Source organism: Canis lupus, chromosome X (assembly GCF_048164855.1).
Source record: "Canis lupus baileyi chromosome X, mCanLup2.hap1, whole genome shotgun sequence".
Classification (NCBI taxonomy): domain Eukaryota; kingdom Metazoa; phylum Chordata; class Mammalia; order Carnivora; family Canidae; genus Canis; species Canis lupus.
Genome location: NC_132876.1, coordinates 2,810,023 through 2,837,241, shown reverse-complemented (window position 1 = coordinate 2,837,241; position 27,219 = coordinate 2,810,023). Strand labels below are relative to the sequence as shown.

The 27,219-nt window shown below is 47.7% G+C and overlaps 2 protein-coding genes across 10 annotated transcripts in view; one reads left to right on the top strand and one right to left on the bottom strand.

Annotated features, from left to right (window-relative positions):
* LOC140628401 (synaptonemal complex protein 3-like) overlaps positions 1–27,219 on the top strand; it is a 95,550-nt gene that overhangs the window by 58,667 nt on the left and 9,664 nt on the right. The window contains exon 1 of one of the 4 annotated variants that reach the window (XM_072817776.1): positions 25,802–26,285. The exons of 1 other annotated variant lie outside the window; for it this stretch is intronic. In XM_072817776.1, coding sequence (XP_072673877.1) covers positions 25,832–26,285 — 454 coding nt within the window. In that variant the 5' untranslated portion in view covers positions 25,802–25,831. Of the gene's footprint in view, positions 1–25,801; positions 26,289–27,219 lie in introns of those variants that run through there. 2 more of the 4 variants (XM_072817775.1, XM_072817774.1) reach the window with 2 other exon arrangements.
* Positions 6,521–26,150, bottom strand: LOC140628400 (PWWP domain-containing DNA repair factor 3B-like). Of its 6 annotated transcripts, none has more exons than XM_072817773.1 (5): positions 26,017–26,150; positions 13,070–13,182; positions 12,567–12,722; positions 10,984–11,164; positions 6,521–10,244 (listed from the first exon to the last, which is right to left on the bottom strand). In XM_072817773.1, the coding sequence occupies exon 5, from the start codon at positions 10,038–10,040 to the stop codon at positions 8,058–8,060; it is 1,983 nt and encodes a 660-aa protein (XP_072673874.1). In that variant the 5' UTR covers positions 10,041–10,244; positions 10,984–11,164; positions 12,567–12,722; positions 13,070–13,182; positions 26,017–26,150; the 3' UTR covers positions 6,521–8,057. The 6 variants fall into 6 exon arrangements, with proteins under 6 accessions (XP_072673874.1, XP_072673873.1, XP_072673870.1 ...); XM_072817772.1 differs by lacking the exon at positions 26,017–26,150 and adding an exon at positions 16,662–16,797; XM_072817769.1 differs by lacking the exon at positions 12,567–12,722.

Sequence of the window (27,219 nt, the reverse complement as noted above, 5' to 3'; positions counted from 1 at the left end):
CTATACATTACTCTTTGCAATCGATGAGTGTACTCTTAATCCCCTTTATCTGTTTCACCTGTCTCCCTTCCCTGCCTCCCCTCTGGCAACGACCACTTTGCTCTCTGTATTTAAGAGTCTGCTTTCTCTCTCTCTTTTTTTCTCATTTTGTTAATCTGCTTTGTTTTTAAAATTCCACACATAAGTGAAATCATATGGTATCTGTCTTTATCTGACTTACCTCACTTAGCATTATACCCTCTAGATCCATCCACGTTGTTGCAGTGAGACCTTCCATAAAGGAGGAGGAAAGAGGCACGCCTGGGTGGCTCAGTAGTTGAGCATCTCCCTTAGGCTCAGGGCGTGATCCCAGGGGCCTGGGATGGAGTCCCGCATCGGGCTCCCCGAAGGGAGCCTGCTTCTCCCTCTGCCTATGTCTGTCTCTCTGTCTCTGTCTCTCTCATAAATTAATAAGATCTTTTCTAAAAAGATGGACGGAATACAAAAAAGAACCTGTCCGAGATGAAGAATTCAATACCTGGGATGCAGAGGAACGGACTGGCAATCTGGAAGACAGGGTAATGGAAAGCAACCAAGCTGAACAGCAGAAAGAAAAATGAAGAATAAAAACTGAGAGTGGGTGGAAGGAAGTCAGTGACATCATCAAGCAGAACCACATTTGTATTATAGGGATCCCAGAAGGAGAAGGGAAGAGTGCAGAAAATTTATTTCAAGAAATTATTTTCCTTTTAAAAAAGTTACAGCATTCTTAGAGGGTGTGAAGTGATGTCTCATTGCAGTTTTGATTTTCGTTTCCTTAAGGACTAATGGTGTTGAGCATCTGTTCATCTGTGCTTGTTGGCTGTTTGTGGATCTTCTCCTCTTTGGAAAAATGTCTATGTTCAAGTCTTTTGTCCATTTTAAAGTGTGGTCGTCCTTTTGTTGTCGGGTCGTGAGAGTTCTTTTTGTATTCTAGATATTAGACCCTTGTCAGATACATGATTTGAAAATATTTCCTCCCATGCTACACGTTGTCTTTTCACTCTTGTGCAAGTGTCCCTTCATGCTAAAATTTTAATGAAGTCCAATGTATGTATTTTGTTTTCTTTCATTGCTTGTGCGTTTGGTGCTATATCTAAGAAACTATTGCCAAACCCAAGGTCATGAAGATTTACCCCCGTGTTTTCTTTCAAGATTTTATAGTTTTAGTGTTTATAGCTAAGTCTTTGGTCCGTTTTGAGTTGATTTTTGTGTCCGTTCTGACAGAAGGGCCTAGCTTCCTTCTTTTTGCATGTGCATCCCCACATGCAAAACTTCCCAGCACCACTTCTTGAAAAGACTGTCCTTTTCCCACCGGATGGTCTTGGCACCCTTGTTGAAGATCAAGGGCCATGTGTGTATGGGTTCATTTGCGTGCCCTCAATTCTACTCTGCTGGTCTAAATGTCTAGCCTTGTGACAATACCATACTGTCTTAGTTCCTGCAGCTTTGTAGTAAGTTTTGAAATCGGGAAATGTGAGTCTTCCAACTTTGCCTTTTATTCTCAAGTTTGTCCTGGTGTTGGGAGTCCTTTGCACTTCTACATGAATTTGAGGATCACTTTTTCTGCTTCTACAAGTAGAGCATTGGAATTTTGATAGGAATCACGCTGAGACGGTAGATAAATTGGGAGAGTGTTGAAACTTTAACAATAGGACACCTTCTGATCCATGAACACAATGTGTCTTTTCATTTATTTAGGCCTTCTTTGCCTTCTTTCAGCAATGTTTTGTAGTGTTCAGTGTAGAACCCTTGCATCTCCTCAGCTGAATTTATTTCTAAGTACTTTATTCGTCTCAATGCTTTTGTAAATGGAATTATTTTCTTAGTTTCCTTTTTTGTTTAAAGTAGGCTCCACACCCAATGTGGGCTTGACCTCAGGCCCTGAGATCAAGAGTCAGATGCTTTACCAACTGAATCACGCAGCACCCCTCTTAGTTTCCTTTTAAGGATGTTTGCTGCTAGTATACTGATGGATACACAACTGGATTTTGTGTGGTGAGTTCAAATATTAGCTCTAATAGCTTTTGTAGTGGATTTCTTAGGATTTTTTACATATTTATTTTTTTATTGGTGTTCAGTTTGCCAACATATAGAATAACACTCAGTGCTAGCGGTGATAGAAAGGGAGGTGGGCAGGGACTGGGGGTGACTTGGTGACGAGCACAGGATTTTTTAATATATAACATTCTGGCATCTGCAAATAGTTTTCTTTCTTTTCCATATTTGGTGCGTCTTGTTTCTTTACCTTGACCGATTGCTCCGCCTAGAATGTTCAGTACAATGTTGAATAGAAGTGGCAGGAGTGAACATTTTGACTTGTCCGTGGTCTTAGGGGGATGCTTCAATTCTTTTACCATGGAATAGGATAGTAGCTGTGCGTTCTTCATAAATGCCCAATTTCAAGTTGAGGAAGTTCCCTTCTAATCCTAGTTTTCTGAATGCTTTTCATCCTGAGAGAGTACTGGATTTTGTCACATGCATTTTCTGCATCATTTTGTGGTAATCGTGTGGTTTGTTCCTTTCATTTTATTAATGTGGCATATCATGTTGATTTTCATACGTTAAGCCACCTTTACAATCGTGGGATAAATCCCACTTTGCCATGATGTATATTCCTTTTAGTTAAAATTCTTTTAATCAAGGAAACTGCTGGGTTTGGTTTGCCAGTGTACTTTTTATGTTTTTGCATTTGTAGTCGTAAGGTGTATTGGTCTGCACTTTTCTTGTGGTGTCTTAGTCTCACTTTGCTATCAGGGTAAAGTTGGCCTCATAGAATGATTTCAGAACTTGCCCCTCCCCCTTCTATTTTTTGGGAAGACTTTGAGAAGGATTTATAATTCTTCTTTTTAAAAAAATTTACATTCAATTAGCCAACATATAGTAGTACATCATTAGTATCAGAGTTAGAGTTCAATAATTCATCAGTTACCTATAACACCCAGTGTTCATCATATCACGTGCCCCCCTTCATGTCCATCACCTAATGACCCCACCCCCACCTCCCCTCCAGTGACTCTGAATTTGTTTCCTAGAGTTAAGAGTCTCTCATGCTTTGTCTCCTTCTCTGTGTGTGTATAATGTGTGTGTGTGTGAGAGAGAGAGAGAGAGAGAGAGATAGAGACAGAGACAGAGAGAGAGAGAGAACATAGGTCCTTATCCATTCATCTATCAATGGGCATCTTGGCTCTTTCCATAGTTCGGCTATTGTGACCATGGCTGCTATAGACAATGGGGTGAATGTGCCCCTTCAGATCATTCCGTTTGTACATTTGGGGTAAATACCTACTAGTGCAATTGCTGGGTCATAGGGTGGCTCTATTCCTAACTTCTTGAGGAACCTCCACACTGATTTCCAGAGCGGCTGCACCAGCTTGCATTCCCACCAACAGTAGGTATAATTCTTCAGGCATTTGGTAGAATTCACCAGCGAAGCCAACAGGTCCTGAGCTTTTCTTTGTTCTAAGTTCTTCTGGATGGATTCGCTCTCTTTACTTTTTTCATGGGTCAATGGAGAATTTCTATTTTCTCATGAGTCTGTTTTGTTACATTGTGTGTTTCTAGGAAATTGACCTTTTCACCGAACTTGCCTAAATTTTGGTGTACAATTGTTCATGGAATTTCCTTGCAATCTTTTTTTTTTATAAATCTCTGCAAGGCTGATAGTAATGTCCCCACTCTGATCTTAGTGGGAACATTTCTGAATTTAGTAATCTGACTCTTCTCTCCTTTCCTAGTATACTATTGCTTTTATTTCCTTATATTCTAAGGACATATCAGCTTCATAGGCTTCCATGTGTGTCTTTCCATATAATGCCACTTGTGCTAATGTGATGGTCCTACCACCTACCAAGTCCATTAATGCCAGCTGTACATGGAATGTCTGGAGAGAAAAAAACAAACCTTGGGTGATCGACAGAAACTTTGGGTTTCCTGTCAGGTGAAATGAGGCAGACTAGACTTCATAAGTCCCTTTATAAGTAGAGAACTCATATTCAATATTCCTTTTTTTAATGCAGGTATGGTCCTTACCACAGTGCTCATTAACCTTACCTTCGTAAATAGACACAGGATTTTGGGAAAAGCTTGACCGGTGTTTTCTGACCTCCACTTTCCTCACAGGGCCCTGGGCCCATGGGCTGACTTAGAACTGGACACTTGGTGGGGGACCAGAGTTTTCCACTAAAGCTGCTAACATCAGCTTTCTGCCTGCCAGTTCTCATTATGTTCTCCTTAGAGAAATCAAGTAATACCCCAGCCAGCTGCCCCTATATCTAGACCACAGAACACTACTATGTACTCTCTATACTATCTCTCTTGCCGCAGATTCTGGTCAGTCACAAGAGACTGGCCCACCAGGGCCTTGCAGTCCAGTATGGTAACGGTGCCTACCTTGCCCTGCATAGGCTTGTGCCACCACTGGGACTCTGCCTCTTGAGAATCCTGTTGTCTCCATTGATTGCCAGTCCCATGCTAGCATCTCTTGCTTCCAACAATGGTTTGCAGAGGAGAGTCGGCACTGGGCTTCTCAACGATGCCGGTGCCACTACTTCACCAGCACATTCCTTTTTTTGAGCAGGGATTTCTGAGCAGCCCTCCGACGAAACAGAGGCTGGAGGTAGGACATCTGATCTTACATTATATATCATATCTAAAAACCTACTCCCTTGGACCTTCTCACCTATTCCTCCATTTTCTCTGCCTAGGAAGTTCTAGTATTTCCGTGTCATTTGCTGCAAACACTTGTCCACGCTTATATCACGTGTACAGGAGGCTGCTGAGTTGGCCCCTTTCAGGACATCAAACCCCGAGTCACAGCTCTGTGCCCCCATGTTAATAAGTTCTCCCCATACGGACTTATATTCTGTTCTCTCTCTTGGGGGTCCAGCATTCTCAAAATCCATTGCACATACATTGTCTCACTTCATGCAAGTACCTAAGAGCCAGGTCCTACAGTTTTCTTCTGAATACAAGGCATTTCCCATCCAAAGCGAACTTCCTTTTTTCTTTCTTTCTTTCTTTTTTTTTTTTTTTTGGTGCTTTCTAACCTAGTCTCACCTACCCTTGTTATTATTCCAATGGTAATGGAGGTTAGCCGAGATTAATGTCGAATAAGTGAAGCAACATCTGTCCCAGCAGGTACCTTAGATGAAGTCTTTTCAGCGTCTCCGAGAACAAGGAAGCTACTCTCCAGTAGCAAGGGTCAGGGGGTTGCTAATGCCCAGGTGAGGTTTCAGGGGGTTCTGGGTATTCAGTATTTCCATGCTCATCACCTTAGTGTGTCTCGAGGTTCCACTATGTCTTTGTCAGATGCACACTTAAATATGGAGACCTGTCAATTCTGTGCATGCCGTCTCCATGCAGCTCTGCCAACCAACAGAGTCAGGACCCGATGTTCCACCCTCTGCCTTGTGACCGTAGGAGAGGAGGCCTCCTTAATCCACGAGGTTAGGGTGGGTGACAGGTTGGACTAGCCCATCAGACACACACACACACACACACACACACGCACGCACCCATGCTACAGAAACAGATTAGGGCGATCTTAGAACCCCCTAACAACTGCTCAGGCTGGAAGGTATCTCAGAGTCCACACAGCCAGCCCCCCAATTCGGCTACACATCCCGAATGTGATCCTGGTTCACATGGGATCTTTGTGGAGGAGAAGAGATGCATGTCCTAGGCATGTCCGCCCTCTTCAGTGGATGCCTCAGGCATACATGACACTCCAAGAGGGAGAGGGTCCTCACCCTTCACGCCAAACCAAAGGACACCCGCAATTTCACAGGCATGGGGAAATCTGGGGTTCTGGTTTCACATGTAGGCCATCAAACCATGATACTGATAACGATTTCTTACTAAGAAGGCAAAGTAGTGCCTCACAGTCACCTTACAAATGAGAGAGTCTTCAACTGTATCTTAATTAATCTACTGACTCACAGTGCCAGGAGTGGATGATGGGTGGATGGCTGGATGGCTGGGTGGGTGGATGCATGATGGATGGATGGATGAGGTAGTGAAGAAAATATTAGAATGTAGAGCCAGATATGGCCATATGAGAAGGCTGAAGTTGAGTGGTCTATTTGGCTCGGGAGACACGATGTTCATAGAAGAACTAGAGTGTATTGTTCCAGTGTGAAAGGTCCACAGACAGCATGAGATGGTGTGTTTCCAAGTACATTCCAGGACCATGAGGATGTCATGTGGATTAGCCCAAGCAGAACGCCTCAGGAGTCATTGGCATCTCTCAGGCAGCATCCAAAGAAGTTGCCTTTGGGCCTGAAGCTTACACAATTTGGAAGGCCCTCTTCTAAACTTATGCAAAATGAACATGAAAGCGAATATTGATTTAGGATGTGAAGAAAATTCATAATGAACTTTTAAAAATGATGACTAAATCACTGAAATTCCAATATAGCATGTACACACACACAGGTGTGTGTGTGCATGGATTAAGACACAACTGTGTAGTTGTACAATCTAAAGTGTGAAGAAGCACAAGTTCAAAGTGAAAGATACAACGTTTTATTGGGAATCAAAACAGCTAACTCTTGCAAATTTTACACACATATTCACACAAATCACATGGCCGTGTGAACATATAACATAGGCCCGTGAGTGACAGCTGAGTCCCTCTAAGAATAGAAATGCACTCGGGTTCATGTCAGACCAATAGTGCTCATTTCCACATCACATTTTAAAAGCAAACTAGCTTTTCTAACATTTTTTTCCTCAAAAAACCTTACTTTCCTAAAGTTACTATCCCCACTTTCAAGTTAAGATAACAATTCATAGGATTCAGGGTTTATCTTTTAGTTACGCACGTTTCATTGTACCCTGAAAACAGCCACAGTTAGCCAAATGGAGGCTTTTCTGTAGCTCATTTCTGGTTCCCAGATCCCGGTCCATCTATTGCTCACACAGCTTGGAACGACTTACCAGCCTGCATATATTACTGCCGGAACCTGTCAGGGTTAGCCAGTGAATAAATCAAAAGAGAACGCTGGCTTGGTTTGAGATAGATGACTGCATCTTAGGGGACACAGTTCCAGAACAAAGTGCATGCTTTCCTACAATGTGTGCCACTTAGATGGGCTCCCAGCAGTGAACCTGGACTCCAGCTAGGTCTAAAATCGCTAAACTGTGTGTCTGATTAGTTGTCTTCCACAGAGGAATAAGCCACTACATGCAAAGCATCCCATCAGTCAGGAAGACAGCTAGGAGCCTGTTTGTTTTAGGAAACCACTTAGCCACTGAGCAAGAACTGCTTCCCTAAGTGGAATCTCAGGCAAGTGTAGAGGTCACAGTCTCGCACAGGCCGACAAAATGTTCACCGCACATTGAGATGTCGTTCACTCCCATGTGGACTACATGCAGATGACCAGTCATTACCTTTGGGTTTCAGACGGCTTTTCCAGGAACCATGAGAAGGTAGTGACAGTAATCGCAAACATCTGTGCCGTTGGCTTCACCCCTCAGGGCTTTTCTTCCACACAGATAAGCATGGCAGATCGAATTCAAGGAATTATCCTAAGAACCAATGCACTCATTTACACCGAGGTGTCACAGAGAGAGTGAGAAATCCATGTGATGTTTCTGCGAAAATCCATCTTACATTTTAAAAGCGATTGTTGCTTCATGTCTGACACCAGGGCTCTTTCACGTCATAAGAGATCGTGCGTCCCGTATTTAAAATATGAAGTGCTCTCCAAAGCAACCTTATGAAAACATCTAGACAATGACACATCCAAGTAAGTAGAGAGAAGTACAACGGTCTGCAGTATTTTTTTTTTTATCAAATTAGTTTGCAAGGCGTTTGAGAACTAGAAACGATGGTGGCCGTGCTACGCACAAGTGCCACAGATGGATCCAAAATGAACCCAGCATGTTCCCGGGGTCTCAAACTCCTAGAACGTATGTACATGGCATAGAGAATGGAAGGATCCCGCATTGCATACAGACAGGCAATGAGAGGTCTCCCTGCTGCAGTGTGGGCACAGGAGGGCTTACTTATTAGCTTTGCCCCTTGGTGCCGATCTCTATCGCATTTTCTTTAAGATATTTTTATCAAACAGCTCTTTTTCTCGGTAATGCACGGGTGGGCCCCGTAGGTACTTTTCTTCTGCCTCCTTATAACCTAATCCGTCAAGTGCAGCAATTGAACAAATGATTGCTTCTGGCAGAAGAACTTCCAGAACAAAACTCACTTTGTCGTCCCTTGCCAGAGTCAGCCTCTTCTTGTCTATTTGTTTGTAGATTTCTTGTAAATGTCCCACCACGACATCCAACTGGTCTTCATCCTCCAGGTATGTTTCAACGCAGAGCGTGTACCTGTTGGAATTCAGAAACGATGTCAGCCACCTGGACTGTTTCCTGCCTTTGACAATGTCCAGAAGGTGGTGATCGGCCCCCTTCGTTTTCACGATGAAGTCCACGAGCCTCTGGTTGGCTCGGTCCCGAGCAGCCCTCATCCGGTCAGGGAGAATCTTCTTGCGGGGCCTCTTCCCGCCCACGGAGGTCTCCTCCTCAGAATCCTCCAGGTCGGCATAATTGACCTTTGGGAAGTCAGCCTCCAGATCCCCGTCCTGGATGGCTTTCCTAACTGGGTAACTGACGTCAGCAGCATAATAGTCCAGGAAGGAGCCTGCAAAAGACCCACAAGTGAGCCCTTCTCTGTAGTGAGAAATCAGGGAGAAACACCAGTTCACACTTTGCTCGTACATTTTCCTGGCTCTCTTCATCAGTGTTTCTTTCTCTTTGCAGTCCAGGGGCTTTAATCTTCGAAGAGGAACTCGAATGCCACTCATTTCAGCGTGCATGTTTGCCTCAATCAAAAGCACCCTTGCAGTCTGCTCTGCTTGGCTGACGCTCTTTACCACCGCTGGCCAAAAGGGGTGATTTTGAAATTTAAACCAGACCATCATTCCTCCTTCAATGGGACAAGGCTCCTGTGGAGAAAGCGTGCTGGTCAGTTGTCCCATTTCCTGGCTGACATCCTTCTTAATAGCAGTGGTGGGGTTCACAGCCTTTGAGCTGGCCGAAGGTCGAGATTCCTGCAGCCCTTTCTCAAACTCTGGTACCTGCAGCTTCCTTCTCCTGTTTGCCAGACGGAGTGAACAACGCGGCCTCAGGTTAGGGGCGCTGGAGGAGGCTGCCGCACCTTCCATGCCTGGCTCCCAGGGACCCTCTCCGTGGTCCTCAACATTCCCGGAGGAGGCAGAGCGCTCAGAGGAGGCATCCGGGGTCTTTGCGTGGGTGTCAGGTGCCTCTTCTTTCAGAGCCTCTTCGGGCACAGTGAGGTTGAAACCTGGTGGCGGAGATGGAAGGATGCCTCCATCTTCAGCCCCGGTACCCGCCTCCTTGGCTATGCGATGCAAAGACCTAACTCTTGAGGTGTCCCTCTTTTCCTTGCCCTCTTTCTCACCACCATCTTCTGAAAGTGACGGTAAGTTCGGGCGCCTGCTGGAGCTTGGTGAGGACTTTGCTTGCCTTTTCCTTGGAAGGGGAGTGAGGGTTGTGTGTGCCTGTGATTGGCCGCCATCTGGGGCATCCTGTCTCCGAGAATGCACCAGCCGCGATTTGAGGTTTCTGCGTTTCCTGAGACGCCTCAGTAAGATCCCTTTGGCCTTCCGGTAGTCTTTAAGAGATCGCTTTCTTGGTCCCCTTCGGGACGGTGTAGTGGTCTCTGGATCATCCGATGCTCCTGCTGGGCGCACATCTGCTCTCTCCTTCAGAATCTCCAATGCCACTGAAAGAGCGTTTCTGTAAGGCACTTCCTGTCCCGCTGGGACACTGGCCTTCGACTGGGCTGTTAGCAAGGAGGTAATGGATTCAATCTGAGACTCGTTTAGGATCTTTACGTCTGTGCTTTTCACTTTCATTTTTTCATCTACCGAGAGTATTTCAACTTCTAGAGAAAGTGCTCCTTTCCTCTTATTTCTTGGTGAGACCCCGGATCTGGACAAAACCCTTGCTGGCCACAAGTGGCCTTTCCAGTTGCACAGGACATACTCAGCATCCATTGTGATTTGGGTGTCCTCTCAAGAGGTGACTAATAGAGGTTGAGGGTTCTGGCCGTCAGACACACAGGCACGGCACATCTTCCCTAAAACAATGTCCTTCAGCACGCCTTTTGCCCTCGGGCCACAAAGGGTTTACTGCTTGTGTGGACCCTCCTTCTTCACCTGAGTCTCCCAGAGTCACGGAACGGACTGTATAGGAGAACACTGGAAGGTGGAAAAGGAAGAGAAGAAAACCATTAGGAGAAAAAATTACTTTTGTGAACGTAGAAGAACATCGGTCACTGAGAATTGAAAGGAGATAAAACAAAGAACTATAACGAGTTTGTGTGTCAGATAGGGGGGGTAAATACAAGGCAAGTATCGGGGAACATACAGAAGATACCTGAGGAGTTTTTTAACCTTCCATACCCAACTTCTTGCCCTGCTTGTTGCCACTCCGTATTAAAGAGCATCTGTGTGGGGAGGCGGGTGTCGTTTTCCAGATCTCATTTGTGTTATTGGCCGTCTTGTGCCTTTTGTGCTCCCTGGGGCTCATCCTGGGGGGATGCTTCACTCGGTCCTTATTTTCTGGGGGGCGCTGATGCCACCCTGTGCACCCAAGGAAGCCAGGGACGATCTCCAGCCTACAGACCCTGAATGCCAGCCAGCCCAATCTTGGGTTCAAGAGCATGAGCTTAGAATCCAGAGGTTCACGAAGATCATCCTGGTGGTTACTGGTGCCATCCTTCATAAGGATTGCTACAGGCATGGGCCATTGGCTTGACCTGCCCTTTTGCATTGCACTACGGTGGCTCAAAAGGCTGTTGCCCACCCCCCTCCCCGCCCCCAGAGCTAAATTTTCGGAAAGAGATGGCTGTAGAGCGAGGAGCAGAATAAGCCACACTCCAAATGTCAACATGAAATGACTGCAAGTGAAATGTTTAGTAAAATAGGAACGTCTTACAAAACAGCACGTAGATCGAGGGAGGCGTGAGTCTTTTCGCGGCACCTGTTGGTTCACACGTTCCAACTGCTTGTCCGGCAGACCCTTTCCTCTGCTCTGTGCCTCTGAGGTGCACAGTCCTTCCAGGGATCAAATGGCCTCAAATGTAGATACCCAGGACGTACGTACCTCTAATGTTAATCTAGAAAATCAGAAAGGCAGATGGGAAATTAAGTCAACGAAATGGGGATGGAGTCATCATTTTCCCTTCCCCAGCTCTGGAATACAGGCTATTCTGAAGCAGAAATGTTAGTTACATCTCATTTGGAATGTAGACCTGTCTCTCTGCTTCCTTCGTTTGAATTTCAAAAATATTTCCATGTTAACCTGTTTAGTTTAGGCTGGTCCTCCTATTTCAGAACCATGGCCACTACTACAGCTTTCATAATAGCCTTTTTGTCCGTCTTAAATGCAAGGATTTAGTAGTAGCAGCGTTGTGTGTGTGTGTGTGTGTGTGTGCGCGCGCAACAAAACGGTGTCTATTATGTAAGTGTGGGGATCCCTGGGTGGCGCAGCGGTTTGGCGCCTGCCTTTGGCCCAGGGCGCGATCCTGGAGACCCAGGATCGAATCCCACATCGGGCTCCCGGTCCATGGAGCCTGCTTCTCCCTCTGCCTGTGTCTCTGCCTCTCTCTCTCTGTGTGTGTGTGACTATCACAAATAAAAATTAAAAAAAAAAATACTATATTATGTAAGTGTGTGTTGGTGTTTCTAAAGTAAAATTGTGAAGAGAAAAACCATGCAGAGGGGTATACACGGGGGCAATACATGATAGATGCTTACTGTCAACATGATGGTGTGAGCGTTCAGCGCACGTTCCCAATGCGCCATCTACACACGCGTGCACATATGCCTAGCACTGTATTTCTTCACTCAAGAGCAGTATGGGATCACTGTTTCGTGGGAATCTGATTTTTTGCATCAGTTTTGTGAATCACTTTTTGCAATGCGGTTTCCCTGACATTTAAAAACTTCATTTAAATACATTTCAAACTTTTAGATGTGTGTCATGCAGAAAATGCAGTTGTTCTCTCAATCCCCCTTCCGACCCGTCAGGAAATACCTGTTAATGGGTTCTACTTTTCCACATATACTGTTCAATTACGTATCACAGTTCGCTTACAGATTTTAGTTCATCCAGTATCGGTTTCAAATGGTACGCTTTGATTTACAACAGATTATTTCCCTAAGAAAACACATGTATGCAGGACTTTGTTCACACATACTCCTAGCTACAATATGAAACGTATGATGACTAATGACACAGACTTTGGGCCCAGCCTGCACAAACCTTTTCTTGCCAGAATGTATGATCATGCAGGTATTGTGTCCTCTGCTTTACAGAACTCAGTGTACTGGCTCTTAGATCACGGGTGTCGGGTGAGGACACAGAACAGAGAGGAGAAGGAAAAACAGGTAACTCAACCAACTGCAGTCTCCCTGCAGCATGACCTGCCAGTCTCTCACACAGAACAGGAGTGCCTGAGTCACCTGAGCTCCAACCAGACCCCCAAGACAGACACACACACACTCACAGATACATACACAGACTCAGAGTGATGAGGTTAGAGACGCAAGATGCCTGATATTGATGCATGGAATCCATGTTTTCTGCTCTACGCATGCATGCAAATGTTGTTGCTTCCAGGGCAGCTCGTCTCAGTTCCTTATCTCGGAATTACACACGGAGAATCTAAAATGCTGTTTAACACCATAAAGTAGGAAAACCATTAAGGATCAGTAAGCTGATCACCCAGAAGGAATGCGAACTGCAAATATATGAGTCTCGCACTTTTAAATTCTGTTTAAACCTATTTTCTATAGAAAGGGCTTTAAAAACCATAGCACCTATTTGAATATTCTCTCCCATTCACGTTTGTGTACATCTGTTCAACTACGAAGCACTTTAATGGAGTAACTTGCAGCGGACAACCAAAATATCAATTGCAATCATTTTGTCCGGTTACCAAAACGATGCACCCTTGAGAGACGCATTCAGAAGGAAAGGGTTTTTAATGAAAATATAAAATCCTCCATGGCCTACTCACCATGTGCTTTGGCCCACTGTCCAAACAGCTTCCATTGAAGGGTTGGCACATAATGTTGCAGATGATTTCCTTATTTTTTCATCCTGACAGGAGCACAGCTCTCTTCTTTCCCTCTAAGGGTGCATCCAGGTGGGTGTGTAGACAGACACGTGGCAGTTGGAGAGAAAGAGGGACAGATAGAGGGAATTACATGTAAATGTTGATCCTCTTCTGCACACCAGGAACAAGTATTAAAAATAGAACCCTGAATGACACTGAAGTAACTATTAAAGTGACCCCCAATTCTCGGAGGGCTTGGATCTGAACATGTATCCACAATTCTAGTTTACAGTCATACCAAACATGCCTGCCCAGTAAAAATGAATAGAATAAAACAGAAGGGGAATCGTAGAAGTAACAACTCCACGATTTGTAACTTCAGGGTCAATTCCAGACCATCAAGAAATAGAACCCTCAGATGAACCAGCTTCAATTTTTAAGTCCTGCTGTTAACTCTAGTCCATTTGCTCCTTGGCTAAGGAATGAGAGAACGTGGTGGCAACGAATATTTATTTCTCCAATCAATCGCCGTGACTTTTGGAAGAATGATTTTGGAAGCTTTGTTCCTTAACTCCTTTCCCCGTTGAGGGCTGTGATCACTTCCAAACAAAAACGAAAACAACCCTCTGAACGTGTTGTCTCAAAACAAGGGCACTGTCCTTGATAGGACTCCTGCACCCCTCCACTCCCCAGAGGCAGAACTTCTCTCATCTTTACCCCAACACCCTCTCATCCCTTCCCTAAAACCAGTGCTTATTTATTGGACTTTTTGTGTGTGTGGTTTTCATTCTGAGATGGAGGAGGAAGGCGGGGCCATAGGTAGAGGGAGATGGAATCTTAAGTAGGCTCCATGCCCAATGCAGAGCCCCACACGGGGTTCGATCTCATGACCCTGATATCATAACCTGAGCTGAAATCAAGAGTGTTGACCCCAACCGACTGAGCCACCCAGGCACACCTTGGAGCTTCTTTTAAGCTGTAGGCTTTGTGACCTTAAACTGTCCCCAAAACATGTATTTCCATGAATGGACGAGTTAGCAGTTCCCCCTTTTGGCTATAAAGGCACATTTCACGCAATTTCACTTAGAGAGAAAACACGTTCTTGCCTACTGTTACACCTTTCCAGTGCCCCATGAATCCAGCATGAACTTTCCACCTGTCAAAGTTTTTAACCTCATTCCATTTGTAGAGCAACTGAGTGGGAATTGCATCTTCAAACCTTTCCCTTATGTTGCTCACTAGTTTCATAAACTCATGGAGGTCACACCTATTTGGAAATGTGGACCATTTTTGTATAAACATTTCAATGGCAAGTAGCGCAGACTGAAAAATCGTGAACCGCCCTCAGTTCTACCAAAGAACTGAAAAAACTAGGCTTGCTTCTCACCTACCAATGATCAGCTACAACACTCAGAGCACCTACACATTCAAATTGCCAAACTCTGCCCCCCATTTTCCCTTAAGAAAGAAGGAACCACAGCAACTACGCTTGCAGGCACACACCATCAAGAGCTCTAGAGCTGCCCAGAGGAGCAGAACCATGAGTGCTTGTGCAAAGGACGACACAAACATCAAGGTTCCCCTCAGGGCCTTATTTTAAGACTAGAGTGACTTCTGTCCCATTCCTTTAGCAAACTCAGGTGGTTTCTCCCATCAAGCAGGCCAATTTTCTTCCAGAGATTCTCTGTTACCCCTCCAGTCACTGTTACCTGCCACAGGGAGACCTCCACTTCCCTCTCTAACAGTGATGAAATCATGCACAGCCTTAGGACTGAAAAAGTCAAGGGCATCCTGGTCTTTCCTGCAGGCGAGACTTCCATAATTACTGATAGCCCGGCGAGCGGACAAAGTGTGTATTTCAGAACCTATTAATTTCCCTGTGTCGTGCACAAGGAGAAAAAGGTGCCCTAATTCACAAGACAACTCACTGCATCGTAGCTTGTCATAACGGCATTGGGTGTCTGCCAGGTGCTTGCTACCCATGGGAATAGACTAACAAACCGATAATCTAAGCCAACAAGGGCATGTTATGCATCCAACACAAGGACTGATGCAGACCTTCATGTGCTGACAGAGGACAAAAATTCATTCACTCCCCCCCCCAAAAAAAAAATATATCTAGAGACCAGTGAAGCGCAAGTAATACGCTTTCCGTAAGGCACACATTCACATGAGAGCAACGGTGTCTACTTCATCTTTGGATACAAAGACATGTCAATGCAAGAGAAGAGTCCAGAATGATAAACAGAAATGTCATGGCACTGTTGCATTGGCAAGAGAGGAAGGAAAAGGACAGAAGTGGGTGGTGAGGGTAGACATCATTTCTCAAATGTTTTAAAACATTACACGGAGGACACATTTACGTGTACATAGGCACCGAAACCTTACTTTGCAAAGATTCTAAGGTGATATGAAATGAAATCCTGGATGTAAGTGAACAAAAAGCAGGCAAGCAAAACAGTACCAACCATTGCATAGAAAGCGATGCAAATACATTGCAAATGTCTTTGAGGTACATTTTCTATGGATCAAAGGAAATGTTCATTATTAAAATGTATATATTTAACCACAGAAGATATATTGTACTGCGGTCCAAGAAGAGAGAAGGGCTGCTGAATGTGTGAAGGAACAATAGGCAACAATGTTCCAAAATATCAGATGGTGTATTGAGATGCCAACCTGCAAGCATAATATATTCCGTCCCTCTCCCTGCTCTCCCTCTCTCTTCCTCTCTCTCTAACATTCACACACACACACACACACACACACACACACACACACAGGTCTAGGCTCATCATGGTTAAACTTCTAGAACCCAGTGGGAAAAGAACAGCTTTAAAAGCAAAGAGGGAAAACCAGCATGACTTTTAGGCAACACTCTCTTCCTATTTTTATGAAAGAGAACTTGAGTCATTTGGAGATCAAAAAAGAAAAAAAAAAGTACAATTGAGCAATGACGCAAGAGTGTCATGACAGGAAGAGTGGGCACTTGTAGTTCCAGAGAGCGCAACGGAGGATACGGTGGTTCTGAGAAGCCGTGACGTCTGAAGAGGAGACCTCAGAGCGTGGGCTCCGACCTTGTCTGTTAGAGATGTTTCTTAGATCATGTGTGTGTCGGCTACTCAGAGTGAGCACAATATCATCCCCTAGGCTACACAGAGTCACATTAGATCTTCCAATCCTACCCATTTGCCTCATTTGCTGACTTCTTTCTCCCTCTCATTTCACACACATAATAACTTGACTCTAAGTCAGTGCAAGCGAGTCAACTTACATCTTTAAGGGTTCATGGGACAATCATCAAGCAGAGGTACATGATGAGGAATATTTGGGGATCTCTGCTTTCAAGAAGTCAGGTAACAATGCCCTCGGGCAATGGTGTCACCTTAGGACAGCAGAAAGGGGCCCTGGTGTGACAGAGGTATTCAGTCACCTAAGCTCCCCAGCCCCAAGAGAAGCTGCCATCCCCTCTGATAAAACAGGAGGGATTAGAGCTCTTAAAGTCCAACTAAAACCCACACACTGGCAACACACAAACATACACACGACTCACACATTGATAGCAGACACTGACTAGTCCGACGTTTCTACAGGTACTCCATCTCTCCAGTCTGTAAATATCCTTGTTAAATGTTTCTTCTGTCTCCAGGAAAGAATGGCTTACCCCAGTTGTCATGGAAACCAGAATGTCATCAGAAAAGGTCTTCCTGATGTTCGCTTTCTATGGAAACCAGGAAGTACTAATACCTCCTCAGATGCAGCGCGTCGATCGTGGTCTCAGTCAATTACACCCTGACCAATCCAGTGAATGAATGAATGAGTTTGTGAGTGAATGAATGAATGAAACATTGAAGACAATATCTGATGGTCTCAGAAAAGGCACTGAGGGCAGGGGAGTTTTTGCAAAATGGGTTATGGAAGAAATAAAGTGGAAAGATAACAGCTTCTGTCTTCCCTTCACACACACACACACACACACACACACACACGCTTAGGATCCAGGTTCCGTTAAGGACCTCCTTTCAACGTGCCAAGACACATGAGGCCGTGTGTGTTTGTGTGGGTGGGATTCAAGGACTCTCAGTCAATTAAAAATGACCCAAGAGGAGAAGACGTGTCAGGACAAAGGCCCTGGGTGTCAGAGGTCCATTTGCCTTAACTAGAAACTCGGGTTGCAACAAGACCAAATGACCCTCAGTGTACCCTCGGACGACTGTGTACTGACAAGGTTTTCGGGACACCAGTGGTTCCTGAGAAGAGAGGCGAGTCCCCAAAAATGTCCCCGATGGAGGACAATAGGGAGATAGAGATGAGCCTCTCACATTTGGGATGTGCGCTCAGCTTGTACTGCCGCAACCACACTGCCAATGAAGGCTAAGCCCAGAGGTAGGGCTCCTCTCAGAAGGGCACACAGCGCACACTTCCTCTCTCATTGTCATCTACATCAGGGGACAGAGCTGCCCTGTGATGTAGCTCTTGTTTCCTGTTAATGAGCTCCAGGCAATTCTTCTGTGGCCAGTCCTGGGCAGTGTGATGTGCTGGGAACAGGCTTTCGGGAGGGGAGATTGCAGTTCCGAGCTCCAGGGTTTTCCTATTTCCATGTTGTAAGTACTACCATTATGGCCGAATTCAAACCACTGACACGATGTCACCGAATGCTGATTTGGCAAGTGATGCCCCAAATCAGCCCTCACAAGGTGACGGTTCCAGACAGACCCAGCACAGCCATGGACCCCAGATTCCAGAGCCAGACAAAGCCCTCTCGTTCTACGTGCAATCCACGAGAGCAGGGCAAGCTGGACTCTTACACAGAACTGTGTGCCACCTGAATGAAGGCTTTCGAAAGGTTCTTGGTGAAGAGGAGAGGAAGAGGCATACCAAGAGCCTCCATGTATGTAGCCTATGTAGTTTTAGGGGTGGGAAAATAGTGGGAAGCACCCATGGCCAATCTTTTCAAATCAGAGATGCTTTCTGAAAGACCAACTGTTTCCCCTTAATGTTAGACATTCTAGGGGGCGTTAACAGCTATTGTTAGGCTTTGGTTTGCAATTCCGACTGACTAATAATATTGAGCATATTATCATGTGACTTTTGGCCATTTGTTTATCTTCCTTCGGGAAATACGTACTCAGATCTCTTTCCCATCTTTATTTGTTTTTTCATTTGGTTGGAGTTGTAAGGGTTCTTTCTATACTCTGGTTGCTAGACTCTCCCTAGACATATGATTTGCAAGGGGAACCCTGGGTGGCTCAGCGGTTTGGTGCCTGCCTTTGGCCCAGGGCGTGATCCTGGGGTCCTGGGATCGAGTCCCAAGTCAAGATCCCTGTATGGAGCCTGCTTCACCCTCTGCCTGTGTCTCTGCCTTCCTCTTTCTCTCCGTGACTCTCATGAATAAATACATAAAATACTTTTTAAAAAATCATATGGGCAGCCCGGGTGGCTGAGCGGTTTAGCGCCAACTTCAGCCCAGGGCATGATCCTGGAGACCCGGGATCGAGTCCCACATCAGGCTCCCTGCATGGAACCTGCTTCTCCCTCTGCCTGTGTCTCTGCCTCTCTCTCTCTCCTCTCTGCGTATTCTCATGAATAAATAAATAAAATCTTTTTTAAAAAGACATATGATTTGACAATGTTTTCTCCCATCTTTATGATATCTTTCTCTCTCTCTCGATAGTCATTTATTTTTTGTTCTTTTAAAAAAAGATTTTACAAATTTACTTGAGAGAGAGAGTGAGAGACAGAGAGAGAGAGAGACAGAGAGAGAGAGGGAGAGAAAAAGAGAAAGAGAGAGAGAGAGATAACAGAAGCAGGAGGAGCAGCAGAAGAAGCAGGCTCTCCGCTGAGCAGGGAGCCCGATGCGGCGCTCAATCCCAGGACCACAACCCGAGCCAAAGGCAGATGGTAACCGATTGAGCCACCCAGGTGCCCAAAGATGGTGTCTTTTAATGCAAAAGCTTGTTTTCATTTTGGTGAACGTCAATTTACCCATTTTTTTTTCTTTTGTTGCTTTTGGTCTAATGTTTAAGAAATCCGAGGTCATGGAGGTTTACTGCTATCCTTTATTCTAAGAGTTTTATAATTTTAGCTCTCACGTTTAGGCGTTTTGTGTATCCTGTGACTAGAGTGTCCAAGTTTGTTCATTTGTATGTGGATATACCGCTGTCCCAGAGCCACTTGTTGAAGAGACTATCCTTACCTCCTGGATGGTCATCATCAGTCATCCCTCACCCAACATATTGGTGTAGTTACGGGAACCAGTGAAATGCTGAGCATTATGAGGAAGGGGATCAGAAGTACAACATAAATCATTGGCTTAGCCTGGACCGTTAACTCGAAGTAGACACTATGGAAGAAGGATCGGACTGAATAAAATATTGAAGATTTGCTTCCAAATCTTAGATGAAAGAAGTAACATGTGTGATTAAAAACAGACGGAAAAAATAAAAGCCCAGAGCTGGTAGCAAATCAAGGCAGGCACCAAAAGGTGAAAGGTCCAAAGAAAATAATATAGGGGGCAGAGAGAGAGGGAGGGGGGGGGAGAAGGATGGAAGCAGATAGTATCCCTCACTTTCAAATCGTATAGTACATCTGAGTAGTGGAATGAAGCATGAATTTCATTTCCTCTGTAAATTTTCTATTTTGTGAAAATTATCCTATCGTGAGTCTTTATTGCTTTTATAATTAGAAGAGAGACTTGACAGGAGAACTTAAGTTAACAAAGAGCGCTCTGTATTAAGTTATTTTTGGAAAGTAGACCGTTCTTTATGAGCTAACCTCTGGAAGGATAACTTCAAAATTCCTGAAAACCTCTTGGCACTGCCGTAAGAAATCACAACGTGCTGAAATGATCTATAGACAGGAGTCATCCAATACCTGTGTTTTTCTATAGTCGGAGGACCTCTGAGATGTATCAATTTGATTTCTCCTTACAAGTGTAAAACAGACAAGTTCACGGTCGGTGTTAGAAAAGTCAAAAGCTGTTATGACTCAAAAGGTGTCATAACTCATCTTGGTTAGTCATGGAGCAGATGGTCCACTAAAGTCCCTTGTTCCAATTTCTTTCCTGATTTTCAGATTTTTAATATTTTCCTCACATCCTTGGTGGGCATTTGCAAAACAAAGACAGTGGTTTTATGAAGCCGCCAGATGGAGATATTGAGCTGCCACTGTTTGTGACAGTCAGGTCCTTCTTGACTAATACAGTGGTTCCAAGTTTGAGAGCAACCTGGAGAATTTACTGAAAATGCAGATTCCTAGTGCACGCCCACATGGTTGATTGGGCAGGCCTAGGACAGATCCAAGGAATCTGGACTAAACACTCTCCTTTCAGGGATTCTGATATATCGGTGATCCCATGCACCACCCTTTGAGAAGCTCTGATGTAAATGGCCATTGAAATCATGCACATAGGTGGAAACATTTAGGGAACGTGTATCGATTGAGAAAAGAATCAAGTAAAACCAAGTCCTGAGGAACATCATCATGCGAAGGCTCATTTGAAGAGAAGGAGCTAGCAATGGTAAGAAGAAGTCGCCAGAATGAAAGGAGATAACGGGAGACTATGCAGTTATGGAGGCCAAAGGAAAACAGAGAGAGTGGGAGGGAAAAAAAGGAGATAAGAAGGGTCAACCAGACTGCATGCATTTTTGATCGAATTTATTCACACATCCGTCATCATCTTCTCTGACTTCTTTGGAAGAAATACTGCCTTAAACAGTAAGAATGTGGGATCCCTGGGTGGCTCAGCGGTTTAGCGCCTGCCTTCGGCCCACGGTGTGATCCTGGAGTCCCGAAATCGAGTCCCACATCGGGCTCCCTGCATGGGAGCTGCCTATGCAGCTGCATCCGTGCCAGCTGCGTCTTTCCAGTTCCAGAAGCTTTCCTAGCAATGCCACCAGTATCATCTGGGACACGTATCATGGCCAGCCCATGGGCTGGACTGAGCCACGTGCTCATCTTCTGCCTCTGCCTGTGTCTCTGCCTGTCTCTCTCTCTCTCTCTCTCTCTCTCTCTCTCTGTCTCTCACGGAAAAATAAATTTAAAAAAAGAGTAAAAATGCCCTTGTGATGTCTGACACACCCTAAGTTATTCATGTACTTGAAATATATATTTCCCGTCCCAAGTCCACATTTGTTAATGAAATGTTACAGTTAATCCTGATGATGAAAATCAGTTAGTTTTTACGCTTTGAAATATGTAGCAGGCACCGGCTTGCATTCAATGTTTGATATTCAGGAAATTGTGTGCCAGTGGCTCACAAAGTGGCCACAATAATGGCAATACAATAAACACGAAACGCCGATCACCATTACGATAGAATGAATCAGAAACAGTAATGCTGCTATACTGTTACTAATATTTGACTGGTTCCCGGATATTACTGAGGGCCCGTACGAGTTTTTATGCATTATTTCACTTAGCGGCATCCAAAATATCACGAGACAAATACTGTCGGTATGCCTTTAAGATAGTACGAAAGTGATCAAGGCTTCGAGAGAGAAGTCAAGAAGTCAGCTCGGTGTCTCACAGTCCCCGAGCGGGACAGCCCCGTTTAATGGCATGCTGGACTGTCAGTTGGTGCTTTGAGCATTTTTGTGAGTTTCCCTTTAAGAAAACCCAACGTAGTCAAGTTTTGCATTACTTTCAGAAAGGCACAGGTTGCAGGGACCTCCCGGTCGCCACCTAAATCCTTGCTCTCCTCTTCTTCCTGGGCCCCATCTAGGCATCATTCGCCGGCTTGCCTTGCTGTTACGTGTGACCGTGTGCCTGAGATCCAGGCAATGGGACGGCAAGCGGAAATGAGGCGTGCCACTGCCAGGCCTAACTTGTAAACACCTGGTACCTGGTGCACCTCTGTGCTCTTTGCCCCTTCTAGCAAACTGCCAAGGGGGCCACCTCCGGGGCTCCCGTGGGAGCCCCACGTTGGGTGTGGCAGACTTTCTGACAGCCGGGGTCCCTGTGGAAGTGCATGGATAGTGCCTGCCAGGAGGACCCAGTCACTTTCCCAGTAATGTGCCAAGAGTAATAGATAAACTAGTTGAGATAAACCAGTTGAGTCCCTGTACACGTTTGGGTTTAGGTGTTAGGGTAATAGTCTACCACCCCTGACACAAGCTGGGCAAAAATAAATTTCAGGTATGCGCTGCTCTGTCACCGTGAATTGCGTCTTCCTGCTTGTTGAATCAAGTAGCTCATACAGGGGCTTTGTTTATTCCAGGTAACACACGGTAGGAATACATAATCCAGGGCTGGTACTACACCTCGGGAAGCCAGGATCTCCTCTCTTCTCGCCCCTCTCTCCTTAAATGTGGCTTTTGTCTCCAGGGCCACGGGCACTGCGTCTGTATCACTGGCAGGAGCAAGTGGGAAAGATCAAAGGGGAATGCCGGCTGCGTCTTTCCAGTTCCAGGGGCTTTCCTAGGAATGCCACCGGCGTCATCTGGGACACGAATCACGGCCAGCCCAGGGGCTGGACTGGGCCACGCGCTCACCTGTCTGTGCAATGGGGTCAGGGTTCTGTTAGTAAGGACGAAAGGGTGAGGGAAGGGGTGCTCGGGGAGGTCCAGGACCTGCCACAGCACTTACACGTATCTATACTGATCATCCAAATCCCCAGTGGGAGCTTCTGACAAATCGCGATTCCTGTCCCGGTGCCAGCCATAGGGAACCAGAATGTCCCTGACAATTTGGAACCCGAAAGCCGTGGTTGAGCTACTGGCCCTTGCTCTACCGAGGACAGACCCTTGTTCCCGTCATCTGGTCTGGTCTGCGTGGACTCTTCAATGGGTTTGTCATTTCATAACGCTTAGGTGCACTCCAAAATGCCAGAGGCAGCACCTTTCTCGATTGACATGTTTTGAAATTTACATGGAAAACAAGAACTTTGTAAAGGACTTCCACCTCCTCAGTCACAGCCTTCAAACCATTTTCTGCAGTACTGGGACAGGCAGGCACTACTGGAGACCATGGCTTGTAGCTGAAGACGTGCTGTAGCCCCAGAGCAGCAACGGGACGCAAAACAGTGAAGAGGCGAGGGCCAGGGGTGGGCAAAGGGGTGGTGGAAGGGGAGGAGGGCGGGGGGTGGGGGTGAATGGTGACGGGCACTGAGGGGGGCACTTGACGGGATGAGCACTGGGTGCTATTCTGTATGTTGGCAAACTGAACACCAATAAAAAATAAATTCATGATTAAAAAAAAACAAACAAACAAACACGCCAAAGGTCTGGCCCTTCCTCCACTGTGCGGCTCTGCAAACTTGGGTAAGCATCTGTAGTCTCTGACCATGGTCCTCTTAACTTATAAAGGGGCCTTGCACCAATTCACCTTCCAGAGGGTTATTAAGGTCATCCAATGAGTCACGGGTGTGTATCCCTTCAGGCCAGGGCAGCATAGCTCGCTGAAGTGTTGTCTGTATTCATGGGCAAACAGTGACCAATACGAATTGTGAGTTCCAAATCTGCTTGGTAGAATGATAGAGGCTTCCCGCATGGTCAAAGTGAGGCACGGGAATAGGGTCCCGTTAGCACACAGAGGACTGGATTACAGTGCAGGGAGAGGAGCGAGGCGGCACAAGTCACAGCGACAGGCAGAGGAAGGAGTGTCAACCAAGGGTCTCGGCAGAGAAGTTGGTTGAGCTCGTTCGAGGGCCCAGTGGCAGGCAACAGCCACGGTGTGCTTCGGGCGGTGGCAAGCAGCTCAGGATGGGGAGGATAAAGGGGGGGAGTCAAAGGAGACGAGGTGCTAAGGGTCCTCGTATGTAGGGTCGACCCTCGTGTGGAGGCTGTCAGGAATCACGGAAGGATCTGAGTCATCAGAGTGTAAGCTTAATACCGGAGGACTCGGAGTTGGGCCTGACCTAGAATCTTTGTTTTTACTCTTTAGAGATTTGTGTTTATTTATTTCTTCCTGAGAGACGCAGAGAGAAAGCGAGGCAGAGACAGAGGCGGAGTTGGAGAAGCAGGCTCCAGGCAGGGAGCCCTACGTGGGACTCCATCCGGGGTCTCCAGGATGACGCCCGGGGCCGAGGTGGCGCTAAACCGCTGAGCCGCCCGGGCGGCCCCGACTTAGGAATCTTCATTGTGCCACAGGCTGTGGCTTTTGGCACAGGATAAACGAAAGGAGCGGTGGGACGGGACAGAGAACCAGAATCGGGGACATAGCGAACCTTGATGTGTGACCGGGCACAGCTGATAGTGGCGAAAGCGTGCACCCTTCAGAAAAATGGGGACGGTACGGTGACTTTTTTTTTTTTTTTTTTTTCTTTTCCATGGGGGGACAGAAGCAATTAGATCACGACCGGACAGCAAGCACAAAAACCAATTTCACGTGAGCAGAGACTAAAAGATACAAAATAAGCCCTTAAGTCAATTTTGAAGAAACATTTATGACCTCGGAGTACAGGCAGCTTTCATCCTAAAAGGCCCGGGAGGCCAGGAAGCACCTGGGTAAATCGGAAACGTCACAGTTTATAGACGCCTTGCGCATCAAAGGACATTATCAACAGGCCACGCAGGCAACCCGAGGAATGGATGAAGATCATTGCAAATGACCGACCCGGTAAGAGAATAAAATCCTGAACCGTTAAAGAGGTCCTACAACTCACCCGCGGTGCAAAGAAAAAAAAAAAAAACAAAACAAAAAAAAAAACAGAAAGAAAGAAAACCAACGCGCACCCCAAAAAGACAGAAACCTTATTAAAAATTGGCAAAGGACCTGAATGGGCATATGTCTAGAGAAAGGACACCCGTGGCCCCGTCCCCGTAGGCACTTGAAAAGGTGGTCTGCGTGAGTAATCGCCAGTGGAATGAAAAGTCAGAACCGCAAGCAGCAAGCACTTCACACCCTGTAGGATGCCTGTTTTCAAACAGAGAAACACGAGGCAACAACCAAACGAAAGCCAAAACCAAACAACTGGGAATTACAGGAGCTGGCATGATGTGGAGAAAGGGGAACCACTGTGCACTGCTGGTAGGACTGTGAACAGGTCATCAAGTCCTCTGAAGCCTTGGGCGCATTTATTTTTATGTGTTTCTCTTGGGCTCATTTAAACACCACAGAGCGTAATCGCACACGTTCGGCAGACGTGAGATTCTTCGTAGCATCGCTGCCGTCCAGGGCGCTGCAGTGGAAATAAGGGCACGTGGACGGAGGAGCAATGGGGCGAAGGCATTGAGGAGCGGTTCCCCGGGGGCGGGGGCGTGTGCTCCCAGGGGGAGGGGGAAGGGGGCCGCTTCCACCGAGCGGTTCCCGGGGGGCGGGGGCGTGTGCTCCCAGGGGGAGGGGGAAGGGGGCCGCTTCCAGGCCTATTCCCGGGGCTCCACGGGATAGCACAGACCCTGTTAGGACACAATGCTGGGTGGAAAGGGACGTGGCGCAACCGCCAACGTCAGGCAGGACGCTGACAGGAGTTCAGTCCTCCTACCCGGGCAACCCAGCGGGAGGCCAGCACAGTGAAGGACACGCGCAGGGGTCTGTGAAACAGCACCAAAGGCAACCTACCAACCGCCAACCCAAGAGCGGAGCCGAGACAACGGAGGGGGTCGTTTGCTCAGGACCCTCGGGGAGACGGCTATTCCTCCGGGAAGCGGAAGCGCTGGGTGGAAAGGGCCCCGCCAGGAGCCCGACGAGGACCTGCGAAAAGCCTTCCGCCTCAGGTCAGCAAGGTGGAGGCCTGAGCGGCCACCTGCTCCACAACCCAGTACCCTTTAGTGATTTCCCAGGAAGATGAAAGTAACGTCCTCGGGCTGCAGAGCCGGAAACGCGCAGCCTGGGCCCCGGGGCTCAACCCTCGGCCCTCAGCCCTCAGCCCTCGGCCCTCAGCACTCGACCGACCCTCGGCCCGCGGCCCTCGACGCTCCACCCTGGGTCCTGACCCAAGACCCTCGGCCCTCGCCACGTGAGCCCCGTACCTCGACCTCCCTCGACCCTCGAATCTCGACCCTCGAACCTCGACCCTCGACCCTCGACCCTCGATCCTCAGGGCCGGCAGGCACCGGCGCCCGGAGGGCAGGGGGCCCGAGGGGCGTGTCTCTGGCGAGGTCCCGCCTCCCGCATGCGCACTGGGCCAGCCCCTCAGCTCAGCGACGCTCCCGCGCAGGCGAGGCTGACTGGCTCCTCCCAGTCAGTCGCGAGGCCCTCAGAGGAGCCTGGTCGTCGCCGCGGAGGACCTGCTGTGGAGGTCGTTGTGTGCGCGGAGGCCTGAGAGGGGCGGGGGATGGGGATGCGGATGGCGATGGCGATGGCGATGGCGATGGCGATGGCGATGGCGATGGCTGGGGCGGAGGGAGGGACAAGACAGAGGCGATGGGGGTGGGGGTGGGGCGGAGGGACGGAGGGAGGAGGGCGTCGAGAGACGCGGTGGGTCGGGGTGGGGGTGCGAGTGGCGGTGGGGGTGGGGTGGGGTGGGGCGGAGGGACGGAGGGACGCAGGGAGGACCGACAGAGACAGGGGGTGGGGCGGGGCGGGGGTGGGCCATAGGGACGGAGGCTCGCAGGACCGAGGGGCAAGACAGAGGGGTTGGGGCTAGCGCTGGGGCATAGGCACAGGAAGGGGCATAGGACAGAGGAAGGGTCAAGACAAACGGGGGCCGGGCCGGGGGCCGGGCATAGCGACCCCCTGGGGGGCCCAGCCAGGCAGGCAGGCGGACCCGGTGGCACTGGGTGGCCGTGGCGGGCGGGGGGGGGGGGTATCCTGGAACGTCCGGGACCAGGGCGTGGGGCGGCCACGGGGGCGGCGGGGCTGACCTCTGAGGTGACGTCCCCACGGGGTCCTCCGGGGCTCCGACGGGATACGACCAGGCCCCTGAGCGCAGAGCTGGCAGGGCGGGGAGCGGGAGCGAGGGCCCTCATGGCCCGGGAGGGTGACACCTGGTGAGGAGGGGCCCTCTGCGCCTGGCCCTCCGGCCACACCACCGCCCGGGCCCGACATCTTGGCCCCCGGGGGCGGGGCCACGGCTCGTCCTGGGGGTCCAGGTGGCCCGTCGAGGAGCCCCCTCCACCTGACTGTCTGCCGACGGGTGCAGAACGGCTTATTCCCCGCGCATCCCCAGGGGACGCGGGGGGGTTTCGTCCCGGCCACGGTCGGGTCTCCAGGCCAGCACAGCCCTGCGGGGA